Source organism: Physella acuta, unplaced genomic scaffold (assembly GCF_028476545.2).
Source record: "Physella acuta isolate Inbredline_101_S28 unplaced genomic scaffold, ASM2847654v3 ptg000240l, whole genome shotgun sequence".
NCBI classification, from domain to species: domain Eukaryota; kingdom Metazoa; phylum Mollusca; class Gastropoda; family Physidae; genus Physella; species Physella acuta.
The window spans coordinates 503172-520862 of NW_026731759.1; the positions used below are offsets into that span (position 1 = coordinate 503172).

The window sequence follows — 17691 nt, forward strand, 5'->3', positions numbered from 1 at the left end:
TCACACTACACAAATCTATGTAGACCTTTTGTCACACTACACAAACCTATGTAGACCTTCTGTCACACTACAGTACACAAATCTATGTAGACCTTCTGTCACACTACAGTACACAAATCTATGTAGACCTTCTGTCACACTACAGTACACAAATCTATGTAGACCTTCTGTCACACTACACAAATCTATGTAGACCTTCTGTCACAGTACACAAATCTATGTAGACCTTCTGTCACAGTTCACAAATCTATGTAGACCTTTTGTCACACTACACAAATCTATGTAGACCTTCTGTCACACTACAGTACACAAATCTATGTAGACCTTCTGTCACAGTACACAAATCTATGTAGACCTTCTGTCACAGTACACAAATCTATGTAGACCTTCTGTCACAGTACACAAATCTATGTAGACCTTCTGTCACAGTACACAAATCTATGTAGACCTTCTGTCACACTACAGTACACAAATCTATGTAGACCTTTTGTCACACTACACAAATCTATGTAGACCTTCTGTCACACTACAGTACACACATCTATGTAGACCTTCTGTCACACTACACTACACAAATCTATGTAGACCTTCTGTCACACTACAGTACACAAATCTATGTAGACCTTCTGTCACACTACACTACACAAACCTATGTAGACCTTCTGTCACACTACACAAATCTATGTAGACCTTCTGTCACAGTACACAAATCTATGTAGACCTTCTGTCACAGTACACAAATCTATGTAGACCTTTTGTCACACTACACAAATCTATGTAGACCTTCTGTCACACTACAGTACACAAATCTATGTAGACCTTCTGTCACACTACACTACACAAATCTATGTAGACCTTCTGTCACAGTACACAAATCTATGTCGACCTTCTGTCACACTACACAAATCTATGTAGACCTTCTGTAGACCTTCTGTCACACTACACAAATCTATGTAGACCTTCTGTCACACTACACAAATCTATGTAGACCTTCTGTCACAGTACACAAATCTATGTAGACCTTCTGTCACACTACAGTACACAAATCTATGTAGACCTTCTGTCACACTACACAAATCTATGTAGACCTTCTGTCACACTACACAAATCTATGTAGACCTTCTGTCACACTACACAAATCTATGTAGACCTTCTGTCACACTACACAAATCTATGTAGACCTTCTGTCACACTACACAAATCTATGTAGACCTTCTGTCACACTACATAAATCTATGTAGACCTTCTGTCACACTACACAAATCTATGTAGACCTTCTGTCACACTACAGTACACAAATCTATGTAGATCTTCTATCACACTACACAAACCTATGTAGACCTTCTGTCACACTACACTACACAAATCTATGTAGACCTTCTGTCACACTACACAAATCTATGTAGACCTTCTGTCACACTACAGTACACAAATCTATGTAGACCTTCTGTCACACTACACAAACCTATGTAGACCTTCTGTCACACTACAGTACACAAATCTATGTAGACCTTCTGTCACACTACACAAATCTATGTAGACCTTCTGTCACACTACACAAATATATGTAAATCTTCTGTCACACTACACAAATCTATGTAGATCTTCTATCACACTACACAAACCTATGTAGACCTTCTGTCACACTACAGTACACAAATCTATGTAGACCTTCTGTCACACTACAGTACACAAATCTATGTAGACCTTCTGTCACACTACAGTACACAAACCTATGTAGACCTTCTGTCACACTACAGTACACAAACCTATGTAGACCTTCTGTCACACTACAGTACACAAATCTATGTAGACCTTCTGTCACACTACACAAACCTATGTAGACCTTCTGTCACACTACACAAATCTATGTAGACCTTCTGTCACACTACACAAATCTATGTAGACCTTCTGTCACACTACACAAACCTATGTAGACCTTCTGTCACACTACACAAATCTATGTAGACCTTCTGTCACACTACACAAATCTATGTAGACCTTCTGTCACACTACACAAATCTATGTAGACCTTCTGTCACACTACACAAACCTATGTAGACCTTCTGTCACACTACAGTACACAAATCTATGTAGACCTTCTGTCACAGTACACAAATCTATGTAGACCTTCTGTCACACTACACAAATCTATGTAGACCTTCTGTCACACTACAGTACACAAATCTATGTAGACCTTCTGTCAGACTACACAAATCTATGTAGACCTTCTGTCACACTACACAAATCTATGTAGACCTTCTGTCACACTACACAAATCTATATAGACCTTTTGTCACACTACACAAACCTATGTAGACCTTCTGTCACACTACAGTACACAAATCTATGTAGACCTTCTGTCACACTACACAAATCTATGTAGACCTTTTGTCACACTACACAAATCTATGTAGACCTTCTGTCAGACTACACAAATCTATGTAGACCTTCTGTCACACTACACAAATCTATGTAGACCTTCTGTCACACTACACAAATCTATGTGGACCTTCTGTCACACTACAGTACACAAATCTATGTAGACCTTCTGTCAGACTACACAAATCTATGTAGACCTTCTGTCACACTACACAAATCTATGTAGACCTTCTGTCACACTACACAAATCTATATAGACCTTTTGTCACACTACACAAACCTATGTAGACCTTCTGTCACACTACAGTACACAAATCTATGTAGACCTTCTATCACACTACACAAACCTATGTAGACCTTCTGTCACACTACACTACACAAATCTATGTAGACCTTCTGTCACACTACACAAATCTATGTAGACCTTCTGTCACACTACACTACACAAACCTATGTAGACCTTCTGTCACACTACACTACACAAATCTATGTAGACCTTCTGTCACACTACACTACACAAATCTATGTAGACCTTCTGTCACACTACACTACACAAATCTATGTAGACCTTCTGTCACACTACACAAATCTATGTAGACCTTCTGTCACACTACACTACACAAATCTATGTAGACCTTCTGTCACACTACACTACACAAATCTATGTAGACCTTCTGTCACACTACACAAATCTATGTAGACCTTCTGTCACACTACACTACACAAACCTATGTAGACCTTCTGTCACACTACACTACACAAATCTATGTAGACCTTCTGTCACACTACACTACACAAATCTATGTAGACCTTCTGTCACACTACACTACACAAATCTATGTAGACCTTCTGTCACACTACACAAATCTATGTAGACCTTCTGTCACACTACACTACACAAATCTATGTAGACCTTCTGTCACACTACACTACACAAATCTATGTAGACCTTCTGTCACACTACACAAATCTATATAGACCTTTTGTCACACAACGGTTCTGGTCAGAAAATTCAGCACGGTGTCGCCCCCTCCCCCACACGTAAACACGTGGGCCGGCGTAATGTGTAACGTGTGTGTAGTGTGTCAGCTGTTGTCTGCTGCTCACCGGCCACAACACGGAGCCAAAGTTTCAACTACAGAGAGCTCTGTCTACCGGGTTAAAAAAAAAAAACTTGGTTTATCAAGTTATTTTTTTTAAATCGGTTGAATATTGAATAGATCTTTTTGTTACACTGCAAAATCTAAAAAAAATATGTGTAGACCTAAAACATGCAACAAACACAGCAATAAAAATCGTGTTTGTTGACACACGTTTTGTGTACATGAGTTTTAAAACATTGAGTCAACGCTAAAAAAAAATAATAACTCACATTTAGTCAACTATCCAACAGTCGTACGCTGGCCCCCCTACTGCCGTGCGCGCACACACACACACACGCATACGTAGGGGGGTGGGCTGAGCAAGTAACCGTACTCTGCTGATGGAAACTTGTGTGAATGCGTGTGTGTGGGGAAACCTCGACTGGCTCTGTCACATAGCCGAGGCAAGGACAGCGAGATAAGGGGAGATAACTGGCCAGACGACGCGAGCTAACAGTGCTGGTGGGGTAGGTGGGCGGCATCAGCCTAGTTAGCATGTTAATGAGGCGGCCACAACAATGGCAGTTTTAAATAGTCAGCCACCACGAGTCAACAGGAAGAAAATGTGCTCAATGGGTAATACATAACTGAACTTTATGGAAGACGTATCAACCTACAGCAGGGGCTATATTGGTTGCAGGGGTCGCTGGGCCATTCAACAAGTGGTCCACAATGGCGGGCCGTGCTGGCCACAAGCAGGTCACGGCCTCCACACGTCGTGTGACCAGATCAATACACACAATGCCGCCCCGTTTTTTTAACGATTCTATCACAAATATTTATGGCACAGATTTTATCAACAGAACGTGTGCTTTTCTTACAAACCTATTGCAAGCAATTTTTATTTTCATCACAAAACTAGTATTGTCACATTTCTATTGCAATCATTTTTTATTTATTTTCGTTACAAAATTATTATAAGTAAATTTGGTTTGTCATAATTATGTAACAAGTAAATTTGGTTTGTCATAATTATGTTACAAGTAAATTTGGATTTTCGATTCTGTTACAAGTAAATTTGGTTTGTCATAATTCTGTTACAAATAAATGTGGTTTGTCATAATTCCTTTACACGTAAATTTGGTTTGTTACAATTCTGTTACAATCAGTCACAGTTTTGTCACCTCTACACTGACGTCATGCAGTTGCATATTGTTAAAGCTCATCTCTTGTCACACATTGTCACAAAACGCCCCCCCCCCCCACATACGCTATAATGAAGACACACTTCAGCCTACCCCCCCCCCCCCCCACACACACACACTATAATGAAGACTCACACGCCTCGACACACAAAGTCACAAGAGACCCCCCCCCCCCGCAGGAGTGTGGTGACGTCAAAAAAGGATGACCCCTGACTCAGTCACTATGGGATCTTGATGGTGCAAAATATGTTGACACGTAATACTTAGTTTGAATGAAAGCCCCACAATATTACAGCTAAGAACGAAGAAGAAGAATATTACTAGGAAAGTAATTTAAAATTCCCTACAGTAGGGTACGTCCAAAATAAAAAAAAATAAGCGTTTGTAAATCTTAAAGAATGACTGGCGACAAGTTTTATGAGCCGACCACAGCCTGTACATAAATAAAGGTATTCGTCAGTTTGACGCTAGTTCAAAAGGCCAGTTCACAGTTAACCTAGAAAAATTTCAAAGAGATTCTTCACAGGTGACGTAAAACCCCCTGGTAGAACCAAGAACGGAGGGGCCAAAGGTGTGTTCCGCCTCAACAATTAGTTCCTAGAGTCTCTCAACCGCTTTACACTACCTCACCTCATACATTCAGCCCACATTTCATTCAGCGTGATTGACTCAAATAATGCACTACAATATATACCTTTTTGGCTAATTTTTCTTTTAAATTCTTTATGATAAAATCTTTGAATACGATTATCAAATTGTCAAAGTAAGCGAATTACGTTGAAAGTTGACGGTGCAGATAGTGTAATGGCAAGTATCGATATAAAAAAATATATGAGGGGCTGAGTGTGACCGACCACTCTAAAGGACAATTTTTTTTTTTTGTCAAAATGAAAACAAAATTTTGAAACCGGCAAGTTTTTTTTTAAATTTTAATTTGGAAAGAAGGTAAGATTTAAAGTTATGTGATGAAACATGTCAAGTTTTGAAACAACATTCTGTGATGTAATGTCAAGTTTTGAAACAACATTCTGTGATGTAATGTCAAGTTTTGAGACAACATTCTGGGATGAACCATGTCAAGTTTTGAAACAACATTCTGGGATGAACCATGTCAAGTTTTGAAACAACATTCTGGGATGAAACATGTCAAGTTTTGAAACAACATTCTGGGATGAACCATGTCAAGTTTTGAAACAACATTCTGGGATGAACCATGTCAAGTTTTGAAACAACATTCTGGGATGAACCATGTCAAGTTTTGAAACAACATTCTGGGATGAACCATGTCAAGTTTTGAAATAACATTCTGGGATGAACCATGTCAAGTTTTGAAACAACATTCTGGGATGAACCATGTCAAGTTTTGAAATAACATTCTGGGATGAACCATGTCAAGTTTTGAAATAACATTCTGGGATGAACCATGTCAAGTTTTGAAACAACATTCTGGGATGAACCATGTCAAGTTTTGAAATAACATTCTGGGATGAACCATGTCAAGTTTTGAAATAACATTCTGGGATGAACCATGTCAAGTTTTGAAATAACATTCTGGGATGAACCATGTCAAGTGTTGAAACAACATTCTGGGATGAACCATGTCAAGTTTTGAAACAACATTCTGGGATGAACCATGTCAAGTTTTGAAACAACATTCTGGGATGAACCATGTCAAGTTTTGAAACAACATTCTGGGATGTAATGTCAAGTTTTGAGACTACATTCTGGGATGAACCATGTCAAGTTTTGAAACAACATTCTGGGATGTAATGTCAAGTTTTGAGACTACATTCTGGGATGAACCATGTCAAGTTTTGAAATAACATTCTGGGATGAACCATGTCAAGTTTTGAAATAACATTCTGGGATGAACCATGTCAAGTTTTGAAACAACATTCTGGGATGAACCATGTCAAGTTTTGAAATAACATTCTGGGATGAACCATGTCAAGTTTTGAAATAACATTCTGGGATGAACCATGTCAAGTTTTGAAATAACATTCTGGGATGAACCATGTCAAGTGTTGAAACAACATTCTGGGATGAACCATGTCAAGTTTTGAAACAACATTCTGGGATGAACCATGTCAAGTTTTGAAACAACATTCTGGGATGTAATGTCAAGTTTTGAGACTACATTCTGGGATGAACCATGTCAAGTTTTGAAACAACATTCTGGGATGTAATGTCAAGTTTTGAGACTACATTCTGGGATGAACCATGTCAAGTTTTGAGACTAAGGTTTTCAAAAAGTTGTAACCTGAGAAGATTAATATATACTCAGTAACGAGCCAATGTTTAACTGAGTGACGACAAACTAAGGTTTAACTTAACGATGAGCCAATGTTAAACTTAGTTATGACGAGCTAAGGTTAAACTTAGGACGAGCCATTGTTTAACTTGGTGACGACGAGCTAAGGTTTAACTTAGGACGATCCAATGTTTAACTTATGACGAACCAATGTTTAACTTAGGACGACCTAAGGTTTAACTTAGGACGAGCCAATGTTTAACTTAGGACGAGCCAATGTTTAACTTAGTTAGGATGAGCCAATGTTTAACTTAGTGACGACGAGCCAATGTTTAACTTAGGACGATCCAATGTTTAACTTATGACGAACCAATGTTTAACTTAGGACGAGCCAATGTTTAACTTAGTTAGGACTTAGGACGAGCCAATGTTTAACTTAGGACGACCTAAGGTTTAACTTAGGACGAGCCAATGTTTAACTTAGGACGAGCCAATGTTTAACTTAGTTAGGACGAGCTAAGGTTTAACTATGACGAGCCCAGGTTTTCAGCCTACCAATTGTTTCTCTTTTAAATTGGGGGGGGGGGGGGGGCGATAAGATTTGGTTAAAGCGTGTGTAGTTGTTGGACCATCTCGCTAGAAAACTGTACAAGGGGTGGGGTTGGGGGTGGGGTTGGGGCAGTGGCTGGTTTTACCTTACTTGGTGTGGTATTGATTGTTCTATAGTGGCTTTCACCCAACACATCGTACTAATATATTGTGTGTAGAGGGCAGATCATGGTTTTAACACAACACACTTCTTGGTTCTAGATTGTAATGTTGGACAGGATTTTATCCAACACAAAAGTATTACGTGTCAACTTGATATAGGCCGTTGACTCCGATTTTAAGCTTTTCTATTTCTGGATTTGCTAACCTAGCTTTTGTCAAACCAGGAACAAACTACAAGGCAGCAGTTATTTGATTTTGGAGTTGTCTCTCCTAGATACATTGCTGTCCCCAGCTAGCGTGCCTTACCTGTCCGGGGTTCGAACTCAAGACACCTAGCACACCGAACTAATATATTTTGAGTAGAGAACAGCGCATAGCTTTCACCGTACACATACAGCCAATATAAAAATCCTCCTCGAAAATCAATAATTGATGCTTATTGATTTTTTTGTTCACGCTGAAGGTTTTCTTTAATTGTAACAAGTGCTTTGTGGTAGACATTCGAGGGTAAGCGAACTTCTCTTACCACTCTTGGTAAGAAAGAAAAAACTACTTCTAGCAGACAGACATCTCACCACTGTGTTGCTAGCATAACAGATAGATATTAGAGTGTTGCTAGCATAGCAGATAGATATCAGAGTGAGGCTAGCATAACAGATAGATATGAGAGTGAGGCTAGCAGATAGATATCAGAGTGAGGCTAGCATAACAGATAGATATGAGAGTGAGGCTAGCAGATAGATATCAGAGTGAGGCTAGCATAACAGATAGATATGAGAGTGAGGCTAGCAGATAGATATCAGAGTGAGGCTAGCATAGCAGATAGATATCAGAGTGAGGCTAGTAGATAGATAGAAATCAGAGTGAGGCTAGCATAGCGGATAAATATCTGGGTTGAGACTAGCATAGCGGATAGATATCTGGGTTGAGACTAGCATAGCGGATAGATATCAGAGTGTTGCTAGCACAACGGATAGATATATGAGTGAGGCTAGGATAACAGATACATATCTGGATTGAGACTAGCATAGCGGATAGATATCACAGAAGATGAAGCAAACAAACCTCAATGTTTGATAAAACACAAAGACATAAATACCAAAAAAAGACGATTGCACAGATCGAAATAAATTTAAACAAAGGTTTGTTCATTAAAAAAAACAACAGATTGTACAATAAAGAATGTATATGATGAGTAATCAGTTTAAAATGATTGATCAAACGCAGATGTACATAGAGGAAGGACAAGAGCAGCAAGCTAAACATCCAATCCATACACAATGATGACCATGAGTCGCCTACATGGGAAAATGATCATGAGATGGGAGGGAGCCTATCACAGACAACAGGTCCATGTCATTGAAGCAAAAAATCGAAAGAAAGGCAGGGGGTGGGGATATGTGTCTACCGGTTCGACATTTCGTCGCGTGAGAATACTGGCCACGGCAGAGGGTGGGGTGGGTAGTAGGGGGTATGTGTCTACCGGTTCGACATTTCGTCGCGTGAGAATACTGGCCACGGCAGAGGGTGGGGTGGGTGGTGGGGGGGGGGGGGGGTATGTGTCTACCGGCAGGGGGTGGGGTGGGTAGTAGGGGTATGTGTCTACCGGTACGACATTTCGTCACGTGAGAATATTGGCCACGGCAGAGGGTGGGGTGGGTGGTGGGGGGGTATGTGTCTAAGGCAGGGGGTGGGGTGGGTAGTAGGGGGTATGTGTCTACCGGTTCGACATTTCGTCGCATTAGAATATTGGCCACGGCAGTGGGTGGGTGGGTGGTGGTGGTGGGGGGGGGGGGGTTATGTGTCTATCGGCAGGGGGTGGGGTGGGTAGTAGGGGGTATGTGTCTACCGGTTCGACATTTCGTCGCGTGAGAATATTGGCCACGACAGGGGGGTGGGGTGGGTAGTAGGGGGTATGTGTCTACCGGCAGGGGGTGGGGTGGGTAGTAGGGGGTATGTGTCTACCGGTTCGACATTTCGTCGCGTGAGAATAAAGGCCAACTAAGATGTACATTAAAAGCCAACTAAAATTTACGGTAAAGGCCAACTAAGATCTATATTAAAGGCCAACTAAGATGTACGGTAAAGGCCAACAAGTAGGGCCTAGAGTCAGGTCTGAGATCAAGTAGGGCCTAGAGTCAGGTCTGAGATCAAGTAGAGCCTAGAGTCAGGTCTGAGATCAAGTAGAGCCTAGAGTCAGGTCTGAGATCAAGTAGGGCCTAGAGTCAGGTCTGAGATCAAGTAGGGCCTAGTCAGGTCTGAGATCAAGTAGAGCCTAGAGTCAGGTCTGAGATCAAGTAGAGCCTAGAGTCAGGTCTACAAAGAGATCAAGTAGGGCCTAGAGTCAGGTCTGAGATCAAGTAGGGCCTAGAGTCAGGTCTGAGATCAAGTAGGGCCTAGAGTCAGGTCTGAGATCAAGTAGAGCCTAGAGTCAGGTCTGAGATCAAGTAGAGCCTAGAGTCAGGTCTACAAAGAGATCAAGTAGGGCCTAGAGTCAGGTCTGAGATCAAGTAGAGCCTAGAGTCAGGTCTACAAAGAAATCAACAGTTGGCTTTATTATACTTACGTTAGACACTGGAAACATTACATCATGAGCAACTCAACTATTAATATGTTATACATGAGCTGAAAATCCCCCAACAATCTAGATCTATACATATCTTTATCTAACTTGTCTTTTTATTTGTGAATGTATTTGTAAGTCGTAGCAGGTAAAATCCTTCACTTCTTTGTAAGCTTTAATTTAATTGACCATAAATTAAAGATCTTTTTTTTTCTCAAAAATCTAAAGACAAAAGCATCAGCTACAACCGCTTACCACCATCAACAAACGCCTACCACAATCAGCAACAACCGCCTACCACAATCAGCAACAACCGTTTACCACAATCAGCAACAACCGCCTACCACAATCAGCAACAACTGCTTACCACCATCAGCAACAACAACCGATTACCACCATCATCAACAACCGCCTACCACCAACAGCAACAACCGCCTACCACCATCAACAACAACCGCTTACCACCATTAGCAACAACCGCTTACCACCATCAACAACAACCGCTTACCACCATTAGCAACAACCGCTTACTACCATCACAAACAACCGCTTACTACCATCAACAACAACCGCTTACTACCATCAACAACAACCGCTTACTACCATCAATAACAACTGCTTACTACCATCAACAACAACCGCTTACTACCATCAACAACAACCGCTTACTACCATCAACAACAATCGCTTACCACCATCAGCAACAACCGCTTACTACCATCAACAACAATCGCTTACCACCATCAGCAACAACCACTTACCACCATCAACAAAAACTGCTTACCACCATCAACAACAACCGCTTACCACCATCAGCAACAACCGCCTACCACCATCAACAACAACCGCTTACCACCATCAGCAACAACCGCTTACCAAATCAACAAATCGATCTCTATAAGGCTGAAGCACGAGAAAAATCGAAGGCCAATCGATGTAGTCTGACGTCAGAGAGTGGAACTGGCAGCCTGGAAGGGTCGTCACTCTGAGAGCCGACACCTCCAGCGTACTGGGTACATGGAGGCAGCCACCAGCTTGATTGCTTGCATTGTGGACACTTAACAGGCGTATCAATGCTTTCTATTTAGGTACTTGCTTACAGAGGATAGTTAAATACAGAGCGCAATCTCCATTGTGCACACACTAATGCATTTTGTATGTTATAGGCCTACACTCAATCGTGCAACTCTATGTATGTGCTTGATGGTGTTGAAGTCTACGCCCTTGTTTGGTGGTAGTGTATGTCGTTTATGTTTTATCCTGATGTGTGACACTCAGGCTGTGTGGAGTGATATGTCTAACCCATTGCTGTATGGATGTGGAGTGACATGTCACACCCTTGGCTGTATGGAGTGATGTGGGGTGATGTGTCACACTCAGGCTGTGTGAAGTGACGTGTCACACCTAGGCTGTGTGGAGTGATGTGTCACACCCAGGCTGTGTGGAGTGATGTGGAGTGATGTGGAGTGATGTGCAGTGATGTGTCACACTCAGGCTGTGTGGGGTGATGTGGAGTGATGTGTTACACTCAGGCTGTGTGGAGTGACGTGTCACACTCAGGCTGTGTGGAGTGATGTGGAGTGACGTGTCACACCCAGGCTGTGTGGAGTGACGTGTCACACTCAGGCTGTGTGGAGTGATGTGGAGTGATGTGTCACACCCAGGCTGTGTGGAGTAATGTGGAGTGACGTTTCATACTCAGGCTGTGTGTGGTGATGTGGAGTGATGTGTCACACCTATGCTGTGTGGAGTGATGTGTCACACCTAGGCTGTGTGGAGTGACGTGTCACGCCCAGGCTGTGTGGAGTGACGTGTCACACTCAGGCTGTGTGGGGTGATGTGGAGTGATGTGTCACACCTAGGCTGTGTGGAGTGATGTGTCACATCTAAGGCTGTGTGTAGTGACGTGTCTCACCCAGGCCGTGTGGAGTGATGTGGAGTGATGTGTCTCACCCAGGCTGTGTGGAGTAATGTGGAGTGACGTGTCACACTCAGGCTGTGTGGAGTGATGTGGAGTGATGTGGAGTGATGTGTCACACCCAGGCTGTGTGGAGTGATGTGTCACACTCAGGCTGTGTGGGGTGATGTGTCACACTCAGGCCGTGTGGAGTGATGTGGAGTGATGTGTCTCACCCAGGCTGTGTGGAGTAATGTGGAGTGACGTGTCACACTCAGGCTGTGTGGAGTGATGTGGAGTGATGTGGAGTGATGTGTCACACCCAGGCTGTGTGGAGTGATGTGTCACACTCAGGCTGTGTGGGGTGATGTGGAGTGATGTGTCACACCTAGGCTGAGTGGGGTGATGTGGAGTGATGTGTCTCACCCAGGCTGTGTGGAGTGAGTGTCACACCCAGGCTGTGTGTAGTGACGTGTCACACCCAGGCTGTGTGGAGTGATGTGTCACACTCAGGCTGTGTGGGGTGATGTGTCACACCTAGGCTGAGTAGGGTGATGTGGAGTGATGTGTCTCACCCAGGCTGTGTGGAGTGATGTGTCACACCCAGGCTGTGTGGAGTGATGTGTCACACTCAGGCTGTGTGGAGTGATGTTTCACACCTAGGCTGAGTGGGGTGATGTGGAGTGATGTGTCTCACCCAGGCTGTGTGGAGTGTGTGTCACACCCAGGCTGTGTGGAGTGATGTGTCACACTCAGGCTGTGTGGAGTGATGTGTCACACTCAGGCTGTGTGGAGTGATGTGTCACACCTAAGCAGTGTGGAGTGATGAGGAGTGATGTGTCACACCCAGGCTGTGTGGAGTGATGTGTCACACTCAGGCTGTGTGGGGTGATGTGGAGTGATGTGTCACACCTAGGCTGAGTGGGGTGATGTGGAGTGATGTGTCTCACCCAGGCTGTGTGGAGTGAGTGTCACACCCAGGCTGTGTGTAGTGACGTGTCACACCCAGGCTGTGTGGAGTGATGTGTCACACTCAGGCTGTGTGGGGTGATGTGTCACACCTAGGCTGAGTGGGGTGATGTGGAGTGATGTGTCTCACCCAGGCTGTGTGGAGTGATGTGTCACACCCAGGCTGTGTGGAGTGATGTGTCACACTCAGGCTGTGTGGAGTGATGTTTCACACCTAGGCTGAGTGGGGTGATGTGGAGTGATGTGTCTCACCCAGGCTGTGTGGAGTGTGTGTCACACCCAGGCTGTGTGGAGTGATGTGTCACACTCAGGCTGTGTGGAGTGATGTGTCACACCTAAGCAGTGTGGAGTGATGAGGAGTGATGTGTCACACCCAGGCTGTGTGGAGTGATGTGTCACACTCAGGCTGTGTGGAGTGATGAGGAGTGATGTGTCACACTCAGGCTGTGTGGAGTGATGAGGAGTGATGTGTCACACCTAGGCTGTGTGGAGTGATGTGTCACACTCAGGCTGTGTGGAGTGATGTGTCACACCTAAGCAGTGTGGAGTGATGAGGAGTGATGTGTCACACCCAGGCTGTGTGGGGTGATGTGTCACACTCAGGCCGTGTGGAGTGATGTGGAGTGATGTGTCTCACCCAGGCTGTGTGGAGTAATGTGGAGTGACGTGTCACACTCAGGCTGTGTGGAGTGATGTGGAGTGATGTGGAGTGATGTGTCACACCCAGGCTGTGTGGGGTGATGTGGAGTGATGTGTCACACCTAGGCTGAGTGGGGCGATGTGGAGTGATGTGTCTCACCCAGGCTGTGTGGAGTGAGTGTCACACCCAGGCTGTGTGTAGTGACGTGTCACACCCAGGCTGTGTGGAGTGATGTGTCACACTCAGGCTGTGTGGGGTGATGTGTCACACCTAGGCTGAGTGGGGTGATGTGGAGTGATGTGTCTCACCCAGGCTGTGTGGAGTGATGTGTCACACCCAGGCTGTGTGGAGTGATGTGTCACACTCAGGCTGTGTGGAGTGATGTTTCACACCTAGGCTGAGTGGGGTGATGTGGAGTGATGTGTCTCACCCAGGCTGTGTGGAGTGTGTGTCACACCCAGGCTGTGTGGAGTGATGTGTCACACTCAGGCTGTGTGGAGTGATGTGTCACACCTAAGCAGTGTGGAGTGATGAGGAGTGATGTGTCACACCCAGGCTGTGTGGAGTGATGTGTCACACTCAGGCTGTGTGGAGTGATGAGGAGTGATGTGTCACACTCAGGCTGTGTGGAGTGATGAGGAGTGATGTGTCACACCCAGGCTGTGTGGAGTGACGTGTCACACCCAGGCTGTGTGGAGTGATGTATGACATAGAACTTTCTACATTCAAATGCTATGTGTTCCACAAGTCAATATTTATGGCATTGATCACAGCATTCGGCTGTCTGCTAAACCCTTTTAATACAATGCATCTATTTACTGTGCTAATGGGGAAAGCTAATTGGAATGCATTAATCTACAGTAGCGTTCAGGCTTTTTACACTATGATTGTTAGAAGATACTAATGAAACTAAACGTAAAAGGAAGCTTTTAAATCCAAATGAATGTTGCATTCACTTTATGAAGTTACAAATGGGATATGCCAATAAATAATTTACAAGGTATGCAATAAACAATCTACCAATCTACCTAACACTAACAAGCGGCCTACTAAATATTATCAACTAGCCTGAGACTTTTGATCATCCCACCCTAAACTATGTAGCTACCTACTACAATGACTAAACCTACCCTAAACTGGGAACAGTGCATTCCCCCCCCCCCTGTCAATTACCCCCCTTTTTCTTAAGGTTTTGATTAAAGTAGTATATAGGTATAAAATTCTAGTTAGAGTTAGGATTTTAACTTGAGGGGGGGGGGGGGGTAATTCCCCAGGGGGGTAATTGACAGGAGGGTAATTGCTCCGGGGGGTAAATACGGGGGGGGGGAATGTCCGGGGGGAAATATCCAGGGGGGTAATGTCCTGTAGCCCCCTAAACTATCTAGAAACCTACTACAATAGATTAAACCTACCCTAAACTATTTTGCTACCTACTGCAATATACTAAACCTATCCAAGACAGTTGTTAACCTACCATAGATTATCTAAGAACCTACTACATATCAGCTTATCCTGATTAGATATCAACATACCCTGGTGGTGAGATGTCTATCTTCTAGAAGTAGTTTTTTCTCACCAAGAGTTGTGTAAGAGAAGCTCGCTTACCCTCGAATGTCTACCACAAAGCACTTGTTACATCATTTCATACAAGACTTACCTCATTCTCAATGACTTTATGTTTTGGATTTTTATTTGCAACCCCAGATAATGAACTTCTTTGAAGAGAAAGCTGTTTTGGCTTTTTTGTTTCAATAACTGGATCTTTTCTGAAAAAAAAAACATTTTCATAATATAAAGAATATCCTGAGGCTGGGGTGAGGTACATTACAACGCACCACCACTACACCTTTGGAATTGAATAATGCTGAGATCATTTTTTTAAAAGGCAAATATACAACATAAATTACCTTTCAACCTTGATATCAACATATTCACTCAACAATGAAGGAAATGATGATTTCATTTCTTTCATTTTCTAAGTACAGCTCTCTGAAACAGGGTCATTATATGATGAATACATTTAAAAAAAAATTTAATCGAAAATAAATCTTCAAGATAAGGCTTTGAAAATCTGAATTAAAATGTGCTTAGATCATTGATACACAATTTACATCTTCATGTATCATAACATTTAATGGTTATGCATTTCTACACTAAAACTTGTAATAAATAATGTTAGATGGAAATTCTCAACATCATTCCCAAACAAACAAAATCACCTTTAACATGATTACAAAATATATTAATGCAGGAAATAGATGATGCATGTGTAGAGGGGTGCGTTGGTGTGTGGCATCTAGAGGCTGGGAAAAGTGGCATCTGTTTTAGGGTCTGGAGAAAAGGTCTGCTGAGGGAAGAGTTAGCAGGTGAGGAGTTGGGAGATTATTTGCAAGTTTTCCATTAGGTCTTTCTTTATTTCATAAGCTAAACTGATTTTAATTCCATGAGATTACGCAACAATTTTAATTATTTTGTGAAGTTACAATAAAAGAAAAAAACATTGTCCATATTATGTGTGTAATTGTATATATGTACATTACAAATTAATCTAAAAATAGAGAAACAACTAAAGTAGTAATCTGAACCTACAGCAGATATTAATGGCACACATATAATATTTAGGCATAGTATAAAGTCTTAACCCTCTTTAATTCTTCTGGAGATAGGGCCCCAACCATAACCTTCCTTTTTATCCTGTACCTGGTTGTTGATTTAGCAGCGACCTGGGTTAATTTCAGATTTGGCTTTGGTTCCTGTAACAGTGTATCAGTAGGCCTAATTTGTTTCATGTGGACTAGTAGTAGTATTAGTTTGGCCTATATTTAACTAGGTCTATATACTACATTTACTTATTAGATCTACATACATAGTTATTATATAAGGGCCTGCAATAAGCCTATGCCTTACATACATACATAACAAAGCGGCTAATTTAAAAAATCATTTTAATAGGCCCTATATTTCTGATTACATTTGTTATGGCTCGTTACTTAAATTTCTAGAACTAGATTACCTAATCTAGAATAATCTAGATTAGATCATAGAGATTTAGAAAAAAAAATTGGCTAGATTCTAGAAGACATAAAATCTACAAATAATACTAATAATAGTAAATAGTAATAGTAACTTAATAGTTAGTTACTAACTAATATTTTAGCCTACTTATTGAGTAAGGGGTCATCCATAAATGACTTCACGCTTTTTTTGACGATTTTTAACCCCCCCCCCCCCCCTCCGTCACACGTCATCACAAAAAGCCAGACCCCCACCCCATAAAATGACATCACACCTCAGCCTACAACCCACCTTCAAAATCTTTTTAAACATCTCAATATTTTTCTAAAATATTGTCTGAACTCTGTCAAAATAGAGTATTTTAATCAATTCCTATTACAATTTATTAAAACAGTTTTCTAAAACGCGAAACAGCGTCTGAAATTCGTTTTCTAACATTGCTTTTTTATAATGCAAAAGTGTGACGTCGCACCATCTGACCCCCCCCCCCCCCCCTCATCACACACCATCACAAAATTACGGACCCCCCTCCCCCCTACGAGTGTGACGTCATTTATGGCCGACCCCTAAGATCTAGAAAATAAATCTACACATTATTCCAATATGCTCTAGCTAGGCCTATACATTATTTTGACAATTTTCAGATTATTATTATGTATTAATATTTTTTCAATTTTGTCAACAACTTGTTAACTCAACAAGTTGAACACAAAAGCAAATAAATAAACTGAACTCACGAACTCAATCAGTCAATGGCTGCTGGTTACAGATTACTAAGGAGATCAGTCTCAGGTCTCAGATTACAGAACATTGATTGGAACAAATACCTATAAAATATTTAAAACATAAATGTTCACGTTACAATTTTTTAGCATCCAGCTCTATACTATCTAGATCGATATTCTATACTTCATGAGCTTTCTTGATAGTAGAATCTAGATCTAAATAGATATATCTAGATCTTAATATATTTTTA

At 42.0% G+C, this 17691-nt stretch overlaps 1 protein-coding gene across 2 annotated transcripts in view; it reads right to left on the reverse strand.

Moving 5' to 3' along the window:
• Positions 1-17679, reverse strand: part of LOC131938265 (uncharacterized) — an 83034-nt gene extending 65355 nt beyond the window's left edge. The window contains exons 1-3 of one of the 2 annotated variants that reach the window (XM_059296219.1): positions 17453-17679; positions 15608-15689; positions 15358-15466 (exon numbers count right to left, since the gene is read on the reverse strand). In XM_059296219.1, coding sequence (XP_059152202.1) covers positions 15358-15466; positions 15608-15672 — 174 coding nt within the window. In that variant the 5' untranslated portion in view covers positions 15673-15689; positions 17453-17679. The remainder of the gene's footprint in view (positions 1-15357; positions 15467-15607; positions 15690-17452) is intronic. The other variant, XM_059296220.1, reaches the window with a different exon arrangement.
• Positions 17680-17691: the final 12 nt, after the last annotated feature.